Source organism: Phacochoerus africanus, chromosome 10 (genome assembly GCF_016906955.1).
Source record: "Phacochoerus africanus isolate WHEZ1 chromosome 10, ROS_Pafr_v1, whole genome shotgun sequence".
NCBI lineage: Eukaryota > Metazoa > Chordata > Mammalia > Artiodactyla > Suidae > Phacochoerus > Phacochoerus africanus.
The window spans coordinates 20,388,088-20,407,116 of record NC_062553.1 but is presented as its reverse complement, the minus strand read 5'-3'; the positions used below and the strand labels follow the sequence as shown (position 1 = coordinate 20,407,116).

The window sequence follows — 19,029 nt, the reverse complement described above, 5'->3', positions numbered from 1 at the left end:
GGAAAGACCTTCCTACCTGCATTAGCATCACAGATGTCAGGAGGAATCTCGAAGCCACCAATCTAAGAGCTACCCTGGATTCCTCCATTTCTTTTCATGCCTGTTTCCCTTCCTTGTGCAAGCCAAATCGATTCTAGTTCCAAAATATCTTAATAACCCTTCCTTTTCTCCTATCATTCTTGTCCAAGCCATTATTAACTTTCTACTGAGCTCCAGTAACTGCTCTCCTGGGCAATCTCCCCATAGCCACTCCTGCTCCCAACAACCCATTCCCCCGATAGCAACCAAAGGACTCTTTAAAATGTGAATCATGGTTAAACCAATAATCATGATTCCAAGGAGAATAAAAAAAAAAAAAAGATGATGATGCTCAAGTGAACTCTAGGGGTGGGATAAAATCATTTTAGAAACTACAAAATAAAATAAAATGTAAATCATGGAGCAACTGGAACCCTTGTGCTCTGTTTAGTGGGATTGTAAAATGGTACAACCACTACAGAAAACAGTATAGGTTTTCCTCAAAAAGTTAAAATTAAAAAAAAAATACCATATGACTCAGCAATCTCACTACTGAGTATATATATATATCCAAAAAAAAAAATTGAAAACAGAGTCTGGAAGAGATATTTACACACCCATGTTCACAGCAGCACTATTTACAATAGCCAAGAGGTAAAAGCAACCCGAGCATCTGTCGACAGATGAATGGACATAAAAAACGTGGTACAGGCATACAAGGGGATATTATTCAGCCTATCACATGTAACAACAAGGAGAAACCTTGAGAACCTTAAGTTGTGACATAAGCTAGTCACAATATGACAAATACTTATAATTCCACTTACATAAGGTATCTGAAGTAGTCAAATTCATAGAAAGAGAAAAGTAGGATGGTAGTAAACATGCTTAATACTACTGAACTGTAGCCTTAAAAATGTTAAGATAGTAAATTTTATATTATGTGCTTTTTTCATCATATAAAACCACACACAAAGCAAAAAAAAAAAAGTTAAGTCAACCACTTCACTCCCCTCCTTAAAATGCTTCAACTGCTTCCAATCACCCACTAAATATACCCCAAACAAGGTCTCTGAGGCTCTGTACCATCTGGCCCTTCCTGCTGTTACAGCCAAACCACATGCTACTCTCCCCCTCCTTCAAGATGCTCAATCAAAATGATATTCTTTCACTTCTTCAAACAATTCAAATTCTTTCTTAGCTCAAAGTCTTCATTTTCACACAGAAGCCATTCTACTACTCCTATGTGGAATGCTATTACCTAATTCTTAACAGACTTGGCTCTTAATTATCCTTCAGGTGTCACCTTAAATGTGCTTCTCAGAAGCCTTCCCTAACCAACCTACCAAATTAATAGGGGCACCTGCACCATCCACATTATTTTCTATTTTATCTCTTTTGTTCTTTGGCATTATTTCCAGCAGATTAAAATATTATTTTTTCCCTATCTTCGCAAACAAAATGCAAGCTCCATGGGGACAAGGATCTCATCCATCTTGTTCATCACCGTGTCCCCAATACTTATCATGAGCCTGTTATATAGTTAACATTCAAATATTTACCGAGTAATTTCACATTAAGAAAAAAATCATTCTACAAGACTGTTGCTAAACATATATGAATATATATACAGATTTTTAAAAGACTGATGTTACAACAGTTATTTCTAGTTATTGAAATAAGACATATTTGGACTTAGACTTTTTGGTACAATAAATCCTTATACTCAGAAATTAAATCTTTTAAGACTGATATTTCAACTGCTAAATGCTGTAGATCTTTTAATTACATAAAATAATAAAAGTACAAAATGACTTAAGCTAATGATACAACCAACTTTTGAAAACTATCACAGTACTCCTCAATCTCATTGTCTATACTTAGTTTCATATTTCTACAAAGTTTTAACTAATCTCAGACCACTAATGGCTGTTTAGATTACAGAAGTGACTCAAACTATGTATTCTTACTTTTTAAAATGCACATAAAACATCTTAACAATAATACTCAATATATCACAGCACCTTTCTACAACTTTTCTATCTCTACATAGATTAAAAAAAAAAGTTAAAAATAACTGAACACTTACACTTGCCAAACCCTAAGCACTTTACATGTATTAACTCATTTATACTTCAAATCCATCTCTGAGATAAGGAAATTTATGTACTAAATCACCTACCCTAAATGACAAAACCACTTCAGACTAGGAATCAAGCCCAGGAAACCATGCTCTAGTCTTTTAATCACATTATACAAAAGTTGGAATAGACTTATGGCCCAAATAAAAATTCAAGCTATAAAATACAATGATCCTTAAAAATTACATTCCGTCCTTAAGGAATATCCTTAACAAAGCACAAACAGAAATTACCCATTTACTGAGAACACTAGTTTAAAAAAAAAAAAAAGAAGTCATTTATCTTAAGCCCCAGAAATTATACATTTTAAAATGAGTATTTTTTTTAAGATTTCAGAATATTTAACAGCAAAATTTTTAAAAGGGAAAAACTGGTTATTTACCAAAGATAAAAGAAGAAGGAACTCATAAGTTTCCTTGGACAATAAAGATCTCGAATTTAACATTAATCAGAAAGTTTAATTCTGCTACTTCTCCAGCCTCATTTCCTAATTCCCTTCCAATGATACCCTGGGCTTTTATCATAAAAATCATTGGCACATTAGAATTTTTAAGGTATAAACTATTTGAGAGTAATCCTTAATTTCCATTATGTCTTTAATCTCCAAACTTATTACGGACATGACAATAACTTCACAAGGCTCCTATATGGATTAAATGAGATAAAATATACAAATGCCAGGCATAAATTTGAATCCCACATGCGAATATGGATGTTGGTACACTATGCAGGCTGACCACCGACTCTGCCACCCGGGGTATTTGGTAATTCACAGTCTCCATCTAGCATTCTCAAATGCCAATTCTATGATCAATGTCATTCCCCACTCAGTTGACTCCTCTCACACCACCGTAATTTTCCCTAACTGACAAACTCTTATATATTCTCAGTGAATACCTCTACTGTGCGGGAGGGGGAACATCTTCATTAATAACCCACCTCCCCACACCAAAGTTAGAAACTTCATCTTTGTAATTCTATTAAATATAGCACATACCCTAATGCCTATATATCCCCATCACAATGTATCATCACCCTTGAAGCAGTTATATCTCCTCCTGGAAAACAAGGCAGGTCAATAGCTTATTAACCCTGAAATTCCAAACATTTAATTTGGTGACTGACAAGTAAAAATCACTGAAAAAAATTTTTTGTCTGTTTGCTTATATTTTTTTGTTCATTCGTTAATGAAGAATAAAAGTAACAAAAAGAGTGAACAAAAAAGAACTACGTTTATTTACATCACACCCTGTTCCAAAGAAGGAGAGGGGGAGGCTTATTTTTAATACTGCAAATGTATAATAAGCTCCTATAATATTCAAATAGATATTTTAAGTAACTGTAGGAATGCTAGTAGATAAGCTACCATACTCATTTCCTTTTAAAAAACAAATACACAGAAATCTATTGCATTTCTATACTCTAACAACAAACTATCAGAAAGACAAATTAAGGAAGTAATCACACTTACAATCACACCAAAAAGAATAAAATAGATAGGAATAAATGCATTCTCTATCAAAATACCAAGGGCATTTTTCACAGAATTAGAACAAATAATTTTAAAATTTGTATGGTAACAGAAAAGATCCCAAATAGCCAAAACAATCCTGAGAAAGAACAACTAGAGGAATCATGTTCCCTGGCTTGAGATTATACTACAAAGCTACTGTAATCAAAACTACATGGTGGAGTTCCCGTCGTGGCACAGTGGTTAACAAATCCGACTAGGAACCATGAGGTTGCGGGTTCAGTCCCTGCCCTTGCTCAGTGGGTTAACGATCCGGCGCTGCCGTGAGCTGTGGTGTAGGTTGCAGACACGGCTCGGATCCCGCGTTGCTGTGGCTCTGGCGTAGGCCGGTGGCTACAGCTCCGATTCAACCCCTAGCCTGGGAACCTCCATATGCCGCGGGAGCGGCCCAAGAAATAGCAACAACAACAACAACAACAACAAAAAGACAAAAAGACAAAAAAAAAAACCTGCATGGTACTGCACAAAAACAGATCACATGGAACAGAACAGAGAGCCCGGTAATAAATTCATGCACTGATGATCAATTAATCTACAACAAAGGAGGCAAGAATATACAATGGAGAAAAAACAGTCTCTTCAATAAGTGGTGCTGCAAAAACTGGACAGCTATATGTAAAAGAATGAAATTAGAACATTCTCTAACACCATGTACAAAAATAAACTCAAAATGGATTAAAGACCTAAGTGTAAGACCAAAACCCATAAAACTCCCAAAAAACAACATAGCAGGAACACTCTTTGACATAAATCATAGCAATAATCAACTATAATGGAAAAAATAAAAATCATAAAAATAAATAAATCATAGCAGTAATTCTTGGCTCCGTCTCCTAAAGCAAAGGAAATAAAACCAAAAATAGTCAAATGGGACCTAATTAAACTTAGCAAAGGAAACCATCAACCAAACAAAAAAACAACTAAGTGGGAGAAAATATCTGCAAATAACATGCTTAATGAGGAGTTAATATCCAACATACATACACAGCTCATACGGAGTTCCTCTCGTGGCTCAGCAGTTCATGAACCCGACTAGTATCCATGAGGACACGGTTCAGTCCCTGGCCTCGCTAAGTGGGTGAAGGATCTGGCGTTGCCGTGAGCTGTGGTGTAGGTCGAAGAAACAGCTTAGATCCCGCATTGCTGTGGCTGTGGCGTAGGCTGGCAGCTACAGTTCTGATTGGACCCCTAGCCTGGGAACTTCCATATGCCGTGGGTGAGGCCCTAAAAAGACAAAAGACGAAAAATAAAAATAGAAATAAACGGCTCATATAATTCAACATAAAAAAAAATTCAATTAAGAAATGGGCAAAGGTCCTGCATATACATTTTTCATGTCTAAAGATGACATGCACATGGCCAACTAGCACATGAAAGGATGTTCAACATCATTAATCAGCAGCAAATTAAAAATACAGTGAGATATCACCTCATTATGAATGAGGTATCTACTAAGAATGACTATCATCAAAAAGACCACAAATAACAAATGTTAGTGAGGATATGGAGAAAAGGGAATCCTCCTACACTGTTGGTGGGAAGGTAAACTGGTGTAGCCACTGTGGAAAACAGTAAGGTTTCTGAAAAAACCAGTAAGAGAACTATCATATGACCTAGCAATTCTACTCCTGGGGACAGATTAAAAAAAAAAAAAAAGAGAGGGAATTCAAAAAGATATGTTCATCCCAACGTTCACAGCAGCATTATTTACAATTGCCAAGATATGGCAGCAACCCAAGTGCCCGTCAACAGATGAAAGAACAAAGATGTGGAGTTCCCGTCGTGGCACAGTGGTTAACGAATCCGACTAGGAACCATGAGGTTGCGGGTTCGATCCCTGCCCTTGCTCAGTGGGTTGACGATCCAGCGTTGCCGTGAGCTGTGGTGTGGGTTGCAGACGCGGCTCGGATCCCGCGTTGCTGTGGCTCCGGTGTAGGCTGGCAGCTACAGCTCCGATTCGACCCCTAGCCTGGGAACCTCCATATGCCGCAGAAGCAGCCCAAAGAAATAGCAGAAAGACAAAAAAAAAAAAAAAAAAAAAGAACAAAGATGTAATATAAGTATACAATGGAATACTACTCAGCCATTAAAAAGGCAATTTTGGAGTTCCTGCCATGGCACAGTGGGTTAAGAATCCAACTGCAGTGGCTCAGGTAGCTTCAGAGGTGCAGGTTCAATCCCCAGCCCAGCACAGAGGGTTAAAAGATCCAGCACTGCTATAGCTACAGTGCAGGTCGCAGCTATAGCTCGGATTCAATCCTTTGCCAAGGAACTATCATACGCCATAGGTGCGGCATTAAAAAAAAAAAGGCAATGTTGCCATTTGCAGCAATATGGATGGACATGGAGGGTATTATGCTAAGTGAAATAAGTCAGACAGAGAGAGAAAAATACTGTATGATATTACTTGTATGTGGAATCTAAAGAAACAAAACTAGTGAATATAACAAAAAAAGAAACAGACTCAGATATAGAGAACAAACTAGTGATTATCAATGGGGAGGGATGGAAGGGGAGGGGCACGATAAGGTAGAGAATTAAGAAACACTAAACTACTATGTATATTGGAGTTCTCATCATGGCGCAGAGGAAACGAATCTGACTAGGAGCCATGAGGTTGCAGGTTCGATCCCTGGCCTCACTCACTGGGTTAAGGATCTGGCATTGCCGTGAGCTGCAGTGCAGGTCGCAAATGTGGCTCTGATCTGGCATTGCTGTGGCTCTGGCGTAGGCTGTCCGATTGGACCCCTAGCCTGGGAACCTCCACATGGCGCAGGTACGTCCCTAAAAGAAGAAAAAGACAAAAAAAAAAAAACTACTATGTATAAAATAAACAAGGTACAAGGATAAACAGGGAATATAGCCAATATTTTATAATAATCATAAATGTAGCATAATCTTTAAAAATTGTGAATCACTGTTGCACACCTGAAACTTACATAACACTGTCCATCATCTATACCTCAATTTAAAAAAAAGATCTCTGTACATTTTTGCAATCCACTCTCAGGCAATTTTCAAGTTTATATTGTTCTTGCAACAATAAAAATGATCAGAACACTCCCTAACACCTTAAGCAAAAATAAACTCAAAATGGATTAAAGACCTAGGTATAAGACCAGACACTATAAAACTCTTAGAGGAAAACATAGGCCAAACACTCTCTTACGTAAAGGACAGCAACATCTCAGAACCACCTCTTAGAGTATTGACAATAAAAACAAAAATAAACAAATGGGACCTACTCAAACTTCAAAGTTTCTGCACAGCAAAGGAAACCCTAAACAACATAAAAAGACAACCCACAGAATGGGAGAAAATCTTTGCAAGTGAATCGACTGACAAGGAATTAATCTCCAAAATTTATAAACACCTTCTGCAGCTCAACAACAAAAAAAACAAACAACCCCATGCAAAAATGGGCAGAAGATCTAAACAGACAGTTCTCCAAAGAAGACATACAGATGGCCGAGAAACACATGAAAAGATGTTCAACATTACTCATCATTAGAGAAATGCAAATCAAAACCACTATGAGGTACCACCTTACACCAGCCAGAATGACCATCATCCAAAAGTCTACAAACAGTAAGTGCTGGAGAGGGTGTAGAGTAAAAGGAACCCTAGTACACTGTTGGTGGGATTGTAAATTGGTGCAACCACTGTGGAAAGCAGTATGGAGATGCCTCAGAAAACTAAAAACAGAACTACCATTTGATCCAGTGATCCCACTCCTGGGCATCTATCCAGAGAAAACCACAACTCGCAAAGACACATGTACTCTGATGTTCATTGCAGCACTATTTGCAATAGCCAAGACATGGAAACAACCTAAAAGTCCATCAACAGAGGAGTGGATCAAGAAGATGCGGTACATATACACAATGGAATATTACTCAGCCATTAAAAGGAACGAAATACCGGCATTTTTAGCAACACGGATGGACCTAGAAATTATCATGCTAAGTGAAGTCAGCCATACAATGAGACACCAACATCAAATGCTTTCACTGACATGTGGAATCTGAAAAAAGGATAGACTGAACTTCTTTGCAGAACAGATGCTGACTCACAGACATTGAAAAACTTATGGTCTCTGGAGGAGACAGTTTGGGGGGTGGGGGGATGTACTTGGGCTGTGGGATGGAAATCCTATGAAATTAGATTGTTATGATCATTATACAACTAAAGATGTGATAAATTCATTTGATAATAAAAAAAGAAAAAAATTAAAAATTAAAAAAAACAAGCAACAACAACAAAAAAGATCAATTTTTATATCCCCAGTTCTTTGCATCATGTCTGGCACAAAACAATCACTTAAAAATGTTCAAAACTATATGTGTACACACACGTTCACTGAAGTCTGACTTTGTCATTTTTAGCCTCTATGGTTCATTTTAGGATCCATTTGACAGATCCAGAACCAAACAAACACTGGATGCACACTGTGAGGTATATTTTAAAAAGCAAATTCAAGAAATGGCAGAGGATAGTTATACCACAGCTGGACAAAGATTTAGAGTGTTTTTTTTTTTTAATTGGTGCCCAGAAACAGGAAGAAATAAATATCAAGGATCACCACAGTCTGAATGTGTGTGTCAAAGTAGGAAGAAGAGCTGGAGATGACAGACAGCAGGAAACCAGTGGGCAAATTACATATTTGTCATTAATGAAAAAAGAGATTTATTGCTGGAGAATAGGAGTAAAGAAGGGGAATTAAGATTATCTATTATTCTACATCAGTTGGTGTTTTGGGGGGATTTTTTTTTTTTTTTGTCTTTTTAGGGCCGCACCCACGGCATATGGAGGTTCCCAGGATAGGGGTCGAATTGGAGCTGTTGCTGCCAGCCTACACCACAGCCACAGTAATGTCAAATCCAAGCCACATCTGCAACCTACACCGCAGCTCTCGGCAACGCCAGATCCTTAACCCACTGAGTGAGGCCAGGGATCAAACCTGCATCCCTCATGGATGCTAGTCAGATTCGTTTCCACTGAGCCACAACGGGAGCTCCAACATCAGATATTTTTAAAAGGAAAGAAAAACAATAGTGGAAAGAAAACATGAGTGCAATAACATGGAACTGTGAGATGTACACTGTGCTAAACAGCTGGAAAAAAATTCAAATAAGGATTTTAAAAACCTTTTCCACTTATTAACAATCATTTAAGAAACAATTACAAATCACTTTCATTACTCTGGAGGTTTGTCATGAAGTTTCTTAGTACTTTTTAATTACATAAATGCTCACTTAAAAATATTTTTAAAATTAAAAACCCAGTTTTTACTTAATTCAGTAAAACTGTCTTTGACATTTTCAGTTCCACATAATGTCTAGTTTAGGAAAATCAAAGAGAGAGGTAGAGAAAGTGAAAATGACTAGAGAGAAAAGAGTAAGTTACATAGAGGCCAAGATCCTGATGCACACAAAAAAATAAATTCATTTGCAAGAAACACTAGGGCAGAGACAGGCATCTGGGTTCTGAAACGAATGTTAGTCCAAGTAAACATTGTTTTTCCCTAACAGTTAAGATATTCCCACTGAAGAGTCTCTATTAAACATTCTACAACTAATATTAGCTTGAATCCTAAAGTTGTTTCACTTCAGATGAGATAGCTGATGATGCCTAGCAGAAAGGAAATTACTCTCAGGACTGTGGCCATGATGGCTGCGCAGTATCACTGCAAGGGCCAAATGAAATAAAGCCAAAAGTCAGATCAGTCACCAGCTTGGGGTTCCCCACAGCCAATTTAGAACTTTCTTAGTAATGAACTTCTCTGAGGAGGAAATGTTCAGCTAGACTAGAGGAACACAAGACTGAGGACTTAGACGACAGTCACCCTGCAAATGTGCAACAATGAAACCAGTCAAGGAGAACAGCTATTGAAGGTAGGATTAGCAAGTGTCAAGAAGGACTGAATATCTAATACCTACTAATACAAAGATCTAGAAGGATAAGGAAAAGAACAAATAATTTAGATTTGGCATGTGAAATCATCTACAGATGAATGTGAAATTAACACAATGAATTCAAAAGTTAATTCTGAAACAAATAATATGCGAATACTCTGAAACTTGCTATTAAAAGAGGAGGTTCAATTCTGACACACTGTAATGCTAGTTCAACCTGGAAACAGTCTTCCTTCTCAAGGAATAAACACCCATTTTTAAATATGGAATGATAAAAAGTTTCATATAAACACTTTGTAAATCACTACATAAGTCCAATCATATACAAAAATAATTTTTATATTAAATAGGCACATTTGAAAAGAAGACAATCTAAAACAAAGTGTTTCTTCTTGCCCATTTTCAAGGACTTATGCCAATTTAAGTCATTCTACAAACTCTAAGAGGTTTGTTTGTTTTTTTTTTGGTCTTTTCTAGGGCCGCACACACGTCATATGGAAGCTCCCAGGCTAGGGGTCTAACCGGAGCTGTAGCCCCCGGCCTTCACCAGAGCCACAGCAATGCAGGATCTGAGCCACATCTGCAGCCTACATCACAGCTCACAGCAATGCCAAATCCTTAACCCACTGAGCAAGGCCAGGGATCGAACCTGCAACTTATGGTTCCTAGTCGGATTCATTAACCACTGAGCCACGATGGGAACTCCTCTAGGAGTTAAAAATTAAAAGGTAACTTTTATTTCTTACACTTTCTGATAAATAGATTCCTTTCTAATCTAACAATAAAAGAAATTTTGTAGAATTTCCTCTAAACATTTTCACAGCCACTGCATCATTTAAACTCTCAAGACCTCCATTTCTATATTGCTTACCAACTGGCCTCTTTATCTCTCTTTTCTCTTCACTTCCATCCACCCACACTTAGCTTTTCAAACATGCAGGGCATACCACTCCCATGTTTAAAAACCACAGGGATTCTCAACCCCTGACAGGCTAATAGATTTAGAACTCTCAGTTTTTGAACAAAACTTTCTGAAAGGTCAAAATACCTATTTAAGCCTTTCATTTGACCTTAAAACTTCAAGTAACTTTACGCTTTCTAGAACTTGGGTATGTTTAGTATTGTTAAATGTCTTAAATTACTATCTACTAAATATTTAGTATTTGTTTTCAAAATAATCTAGTAAAATGAATATGCCAAGAAAAGGCATCATAACTCTCCTGTGGCTTTCCATACTTCCCAGCACTTGGCTAAGAGTACCCCAGCTTTAGATGTGTTGACATTTCAATAGACAGGGAACAGAATAGGAAATATTAACGCTCTTGATAACTGGCCAAACCTTCTCTCTCCTTGAATTTTACACTACTCAACATACACATTATGCCTAACTCTAAGGAAAACTATGAATTTATTCCTTATTCTTACCCATGCCTCCTCCTTGAAAGCCCCTTCGCTGACCTCCATAAGAAGTCCTCTCTACACATCAAGGTTCAGCTCAAACCCACCCTCCTCCAAGTAATATTCTCTGACAGTCTTCCTTTCTCCAACAGTTCGCCGTCCACTATCAATAATCACAGTCTATCTCATTATTATGTCCAGTTGTGTTTGTAAGGATGCATACTACGTACCATTTAACAATCAAAACTTTGTAATCAAGAAGCTCAGGTCAGCATCTGACTCAGTATGACCTTAGGCAAGTTACTGGAGATCATCCTGCATCAGTTTCCTCATCTCTTATATGAAGAAAGCAGCTATCTAACAGGACTAATATCACACTCGAAAGCAATGATGGATATAAAGCACTTGGCACAACACTTACCACTACAAACAGTTCAATAATTATACCTACTATTCCCAATAGGTAACCCATCTCTTACTCTTTTTTTGTTTGTTTTTTTCCGCATTCCTACTGTGTGGTATTCCCGACATGCTTAATAATAGCTTGGTGGATGAAATCTGATTCACCCAGAAGTAATCTCCTAGGAGGGTCTTGATAAGGTAAAGTCCAAATTCTGGTGAGTATCAAGAATGGCTTGCTGTTGATTTTAACATTAGCTTTATGAGTTCATATTTTAGCTACCACATACACCAATACAGACTTCTATGCATCATTACCAAGGAGTAGGGCAATATCCAAAATGCTTGATATACCCAAAAGTCTAAATTAACCAAAAAAACCTTAGCACGTACCCAATCACAAAGCAAGCCTTTAGCAAATCAAAAGAATTTCTATGTGATATAATGCAAGGCTTACCCAATGGGGGAGACGTTGGTTACCTCAGAAAATCAGAGCTTGATGCCTCTGAAGCCAAGAAAAGAGATTTGATAGCAGAGTAGAATTAATTTTGTTGTTCCCTGGTATCCTAGAAATAAAGTGTACCGGGGGGAAAAAAAGGAAAGAATTCCTGTGGATCTTCCTATTGTTAAAATTAAGCTAAATCCTGAACCCACTTTTCCCGCTGACCCTCTGCGTTTTTTCTGTGCCAAGGGACCCCCAAGAGACACCAATCAGTTCTGCCAAGGTATTCTCAAAAAGAGTACAAAGGATGCAATGTCTCCGAACCAGTAAGCTTACGACTCATTCTTAAATGGTCAGAATAGACTAGATCAAAGGGGATAAGAGAATTATCCTTTAATTCTGCAGTTAGCGACAGGAAAAAGAAAAAACAACCTACAGCAATGGCCCAAGACTGGTAAAGAAAGGCGCTGGTAAACGAGAGCTTCAGGAAAGGAAGAGAGGACACAAGCAGAAGACCTAGTCATCAAAAGGTGGCTTCAGGAAACCCTAAGCTAAATTCAAAAAGAGTAACTTCACTAAAGGAGGAACAACAGTTTCTATTACCACAGGAACTACACTATGAAATTTGACTACTGTCACAATGAAAAGATTAACATGTGTAAACTCATCACACATTTTACTCAAAGCAACATATGCATACTGTACTCAAGTCAACTACTAATAAAAATAATTGACAATATTTGCCGGGTAAATGCTGAGAGGCAAGGCGCGATAATTAAAAGTGAAGTTTAACTTTTTTCCAATGGCAATCACACTCACGTTAGATATTTTCATCTGAATTAATGAAAGCCCCACTACATAGATGTGTTTAACACTAGAGAGTAAAGTGGCTCTTCCAAATGATATTAATACTTTTGAATAAAGAATATTTTAAATTTCCACTGGAATTTTAATACTTCCAAGAGACATGTTTTAAAATATGCATTTTACATTCCAAGGAGTTCCCGTCGTGGCGCAGTGGTTAACGAATCCGACTAGGAACCATGAGGTAGGTTGCGGGTTCGATCCCTGGCCTTGCTCAGTAGGTTAACGATCAGGCGTTGCCGTGAGCTGTGGTGTAGGTCGCAGACGTGGCTGGGATGCTCGGATCCCACGTTGCTGTGGCTCTGGCGTAGGCTGGCAGCTACATCTCCAATTAGACCCCTAGCCTGGAAACCTCCATATGCCTCGGGAGCGGCCCTAGAAATGGCAAAAAGACAAAAAAATAAATTAATTAATTAAATAAAATAAAATACGCATTTTACATTCCTAGTAACATACCAAATTAGTGTAAAGTATTATAGTTAAAACCTTTATATAGACACTAAAGAAGGTTATATTCACTCATAAAACAATGATAAAAGCAAACATTTCTAAAGTTAAAATTTGTTTTAAAAAATTCTGAAACTACATATAAAAAAAGTATTTTAATGTTTCAATTATTCTACATATTTTGCCAGGATAAATAATTGTTTTATATATATACATATACACACACACATATGATACATGTATGTATGTATATACATAATATGGGTTTTTTTTTCATTGTCCTCTTTCATAAATTATTTTTCAGGGACCATATATGGATAAGGTCAATTACTCCTCACTAGGAGTCAATTCATTGACTCTACTAAATCTGTTTGGAAAAGTGATGTTTTGAATTACTACTTTTTGATTATAATCAACAAGCTCTCTATAACCAATCCCTGTAGTTCCCACTGTGGCACAGTGGGTTAAGAATCTGACTGCAGCAGTTTGGGTCGCTGGGGAGGTGTGGATTCCATCCCTAGCCAGCCCAGTGGGCTAGAGGATCTCGTGTTGCCACAGCTGCTGCTCCGATTCAATCCCTGGCCCAAGAACTTCCATATGCTTCAATGCATCCATAAAATTAAATTAAATTAAATTTTAAAAACCAATTGCTAATTTGCTTTAAATTTCAATCACTTTCAAAGAACCCTAAAAGTATATGTATTGTTATTATTAAAATTATATATATGCCACATATACAACTTAAGCCCTTACTACATAGCATTGTAAATATTTAATGGTTTCATCTTATCAAAACATTTGCGCACAATGAATCCTGAAAAGGTGATATAAAAAAGGAAAATATAAACCACTATTCTTATGACAATGGGTCTGTTTATTTTGATGATTTGACATAGTCTCTCTATAAGAACACCTGCTTGCTCAAAACTATGCATACGATAGATGATTTAAAGACAGCGTATTCTGGAGTTCCCGTCGTGGCGCAGTGGTTAACGAATCCGACTAGGAACCATGAGGTTGCGGGGTCGGTCCCTGCCCTTGCTCAGTGGGTTAACGATCCGGCGTGGCCGTGAGCTGTGGTGTAGGTTGCAGAAGCGGCTCGGATCCCGCGTTGCTGTGCCTCTGGCGTAGGCCGGTGGCTACAGCTCCGATTCAACCCCTAGCCTGGGAACCTCCATATGCCGCGGGAGCGGCCCAAGAAATAGCAACAACAACAACAACAACAAAAAAGACAAAAAAAAAAAAAGACAGCGTATTCTTAAAATATACTAAACCTCTAAAGTAAAACTCTTAAAAGGTAAACTTCAGTGGAAAAGAATGTTTTCTAGATTTTATTAGTAAGAGGGAAACTCTTAGGAAGTTCCTAATGGAAGTATTTAAAATACTAATCTGAAGAGGAAAAGAGAAGATAAAATGCCTTTGTCATTTTCAGAGCTATTAAGAATTCACTCTGTTAAATGACATCTTTAATGCAGAGCCAGAGAGAACAAGTCTCTCAAAATTCTTACAAGAATTTCCCGCTTACAAAATTCACATGAAGTTTAGTTTTATTACTGAAACTCTCTGCTACATTTGTATCCATTAATACTGCCTAGATTCTGATAAAGCAGTATTTTTTAACTTTAGTCTATGGTTCTACTACCTGAAGTGAACAATAACAATAATTAATTACGTTCTGGGTTCAGTGCAACATTTACAAATGGGACCCATAGAAGAAAGCACTATTCATACAATCAGAAGAATAGAAAGGAGCCTCACACAGACCGTACAATTCAAAGACATTTTCAATATGTTCTAACTTTATCATGGACTTTCGACTTACCTTTTCCCAGATACCAGTGCTACTGACTGTATTTACATAAACGATTAAAGTGACAACAGCTTAACTTGTACACTGTGTAGTCTGATTATCCTAAATTTTACACGGAAAAGTTGGGATTGTCAAAAATCAATGTTCTAACAAAGGAAAAGAATAAGAATATTAAAAATTAATCCCAGGGTTAATATGATCAGAGTAAACTTATTTTAAAGCACTACAGCACAAACTCGTTTTGTGTGATCTATCGGATTTTTTATGCACTAACAATCACCATTCCTTTTTCACCATACCATAAATAACTCAGAGGAATTTAGTCTTCAAAAGGAAGGATTATAAACAACTTACCAAAATACAATTCCATCTTAACTAATTTTCTTGATACAGTCTACATGATATACAATACACTGCGCGTGGTTAATAAACACTACATTTTCTGAATTATGTGTCCTTCCATGAGTTACTAACCAAACCTTCTGCTCAAGAAACCAAAAGCCACACTCCCTCCTGCATGAGGCATTACACCTTCACATTACAGTTTTCCCTTGTTACTTTCATAACAACCACTGTAAGAATTATATATTCAAGAATAATACCACCCAACCTATCCTCTCAAACCACATTACACTCCTGATACTGACCATTCTGTAAATCATTTTATCAAAATTACCCAGGGATAGGTTTGATGTTTCAAGCTCCATGTAAGGGGCAGATACCTTGATATATTTCAGGGTAAAATAAAGCAAGTTAAATAGTCTGATCATTAAGTTCCATACACTACAAGTACCAAAGAGCTTGGAAAGTGTACCGACAGCCTCCTCACAGTAAACATCCTGTCAGAGAACCCAGAGAATAGCTGCCTTGCTCTAAAGAACACAGCTCCTGAGCACCGCTCACAGCAGCTGTTGGTAACTTTCAAACGTCCGCTGGACTACCACTTTTGATAAATGAATGATGGGTCATCTTGTGCCATTTACTTTTCCTTTTTAGTTCTGCAATTATGTAAAATCTACAGATTACTTTTAAAAACAAAGTACAACCCCAAAGCTTACTTTCACTCCACTACTTTCGTAAAAGAAACCCATTTCAAGATCCTTACATTACTTAAACCACAACCTACCAACTGTACAGGACAAGGGAAAGCTTTAAACGGATTCAGACGGCTACCTAACTTTACCACGCGTGTTCGCAAGTTTTCAATAATTTCAAGAATGTTCCATATTTTTTAAAAGGTGCTGATGTAGTGTATCAGAACTGTGCTGCTCGAATACAAGCACTGAACATTCTGCACCAAGTAAATTGTAGGTATACTCCTGGTTACCTGCTGAGCTTTCTGCACCCTTTGTCACCCGGTGATGCTCCCACCAGCAAATACTATCCATCACTGAAAAACAGTCTTCCTCTACCCCTCAAAAAATACACATTAAACTTAGAGGTTTCTGCATACTAATTAGGGACCACTAATACTGCTAGGTATTACGGCTCTCAAAGAATCCTCTCTAGCAGACTCCCCTGGGAGACTGTGCTCAGTGGGGCTCTGAACCGGTGAGACTCGCTGCCAGCTGCCTTTGCAAAAGCAACACCAGAGGCAGACTCAATACCGCATTGCTGCTGCTGCTGACTTTTTCAAGCAGTCTCCAAAAGAAAAACAAAACAACAACAAAAAACACACAGCCCAGTACCCTGCTCTGCAGACCCTGCTGGCTCTTCTGCGGCACGGAAGAGAAACCACCGCATTGCCCAGCGTGGAACACCGAGGAGCAGACCTAAGTGGGTGCCTTCGAGAGGCTCTGCCGAGGGCAGGGAGTCAGTGGGGGGAGAGGGAAGGCGTCCGGAGTGCAGGGGATCGCGACGAAGCAGCGGCCAGGACGCCAGCGTCTGGGCACCCGGCTGGGCATCGCTTACTGGCCAGGGCCGTCGAATAACAAGCACCTGGCAGAGGCGCTGGCCGCTCCCGGGGATGGGGGGTCCCGCAGCGTCCTGCCGAGCCCCGCCCGCCACCCTCTGGGCCCTCACCTGTCATGAGCGCCGGGCTGTCGCCCGCCGCCGCGGCGGGAGAGGAGGCGGCCGCCCCGGCAGAGCCAGCCGCCCGCCGCCGGCGAAGGTGCCTGGGCACCAGCTCGCATCCGTCCGCCGCGCCAGCCACCAGCAGCCCGAGCACCAGCAGCGCAGCCCAGCGCCGCCGCCGCAGCAGCAGCAGCAGCCAGCTCGAGGCCGGGCCGGGCGTCGTGGCGGGATGAGGACGCGGAGGAGGAGCGGGGGGAAAGCGCGGCGGCGCCCCGGCCACGGGCCACTCCGCTCCGCGAGGTGCCGCCGCCGCCGTCGCCTGCGACTCCTCGGGCCGCCCCCGCCGCCTAGGACGCCAGCTCCCGCAGGGCGCCAGCCTGGTCCCGTCCGCACCGGCGGCCTCCAGATCTCGGGTCCCAGCTACGTTCATTGGTTCCGGTTATTTAAAAAAAAAAAAAAAAAAAAAAAAGGGTGAAGATCAAAAAGGTACGGCGTCTTCAGGCCGCGCGCGGCACCCCCGCTGCTGCGGCAGCGAGACCGGGATCCGCTGCTCTGGCGCCTCGGAACACCAGTCCCAGCGCCCGCGCCGCCGCCGCCACAGCCGCCGCCGCCGCGGCGCATCCCCCCGCCCCCTCCGGCCCGCGCCCGTCGTAGTACCACGCTCGGCCCGGACACCTCCTCCCCTCACACATTCGCTCGCATACCAGTCCCCCGCCTCCTTCAGCCCCTCCACAGCGCAGGCGCAGCGCCGCTGCACTGGGCCTGCGCGACGCCCGAGCCCCGCCCCCGGGGGCGTTCCGGGGAGGACTCGAGAGCAGCGGGGATGTTTCTAAGGGTTTCGGTAAACCGAAGGAAGGGGATGGGAGGGAAGATGAGCATACCCCCTCCCGGACCCATGCCCCCACTGCGACAGAGGCGGCGGGGAGGGCAAGCGGGAACGAAGTGGGCGGAGAGAAGCATAAGAACATCCGAAATCCTTTGGGCAAGTTTTAGCCATGCAGACGGCAGCAAAAATAATTGCATGGATCCGAAAACCTTGTAATCGGAAACGTTGGCGTCTCCAGAATTTCGGTATAGGTGGGGCTTAAAAGAGGCTAGCAATGTGGAAACGGAGGTTAGCAGAACGAGCGTTTTATTTACTTGTCCAACACTTAAAGCTCCTGCTACGTGTCAGTATTCCAGGCGAGGTCCTAAGCGTTTTACAAATTTACACGTTGTAATTCTAAAAGTTAGGTGGTGGTTTCGTGGTGGTTTTCATCCCCATTTTACAAGGAATGGAAACTAAGGCCGAGAAATGTTAAGTTACCCCAGTTTCCGCAGCTAACAAATGGGAGACACGGTCAGATTCGCACCACTGAACGTAAATACTGAGCAGGATTTGCTCTAGCCTCTTACTCTGCTATGGTCAAACTTTACCTGAACTCATCGCCTCCCTAACCGCATCCCACCCCTTGGAGTCTGCTGTCAGCTAAATAGGTTGACAGAAAAATGGTGTTTCAGACTTCACCTGGCGACACACACACACACACACACACACACACACATTCTCTCTCCAGGGATACAGGTTAAGATGTGCATATAAGGGATTTCCCGTTGTGGCTCAGTGGTAATGAACGCCACTAGTATCCATGAGATTGTGGGTTCAATCACTGGCCTCACTCAGTGGGTTAAGGATCCAGTGATGCCAGGAACCTGCGGTGTGGGTGGCAGACACCTGCCCCCCGGATTGGGTATTTCTGTGGCTGTGGCATTTCTCACTGCTCCAACACAATTGACCCCTAGCCTGGGAACTTCCATATGCTGTGGGTATGGTTCTTAAAAAAATTTTTTGCATATAGGGTTCTTAAGCACAAAGGTCCTTAAGAACCCTATACCATACCCGTTTGGCATTGGGTTTCTGTTGTTGGATTCGGGTTTTGGCTTGCTTGTTCTCAAGGCAAGAAGATACACAAATTACACAATTTCCCAAAGAACTTCCGAGGAAGCCTGGCCACCATAACCGTGAGTATCACCAACTGTGGAAAGGCAGATGCACACTTGAGAAAAGAATT

The 19,029-nt window shown here is 40.3% G+C and overlaps 1 protein-coding gene across 3 annotated transcripts in view; it reads right to left on the bottom strand.

The window, feature by feature from the left end:
• The window catches only part of STIM2 (stromal interaction molecule 2), a 152,914-nt gene extending 135,218 nt beyond the window's left edge, over positions 1-17,696 (bottom strand). Inside the window, exon 1 of one of the 3 annotated variants that reach the window (XM_047797948.1) lies at positions 16,988-17,696. In XM_047797948.1, the coding sequence (XP_047653904.1) occupies positions 16,988-17,408 (421 nt within the window). In that variant the 5' untranslated portion in view covers positions 17,409-17,696. The remainder of the gene's footprint in view (positions 1-16,987) is intronic. The other 2 variants (XM_047797951.1, XM_047797947.1) reach the window with 2 other exon arrangements.
• Positions 17,697-19,029: the final 1,333 nt, after the last annotated feature.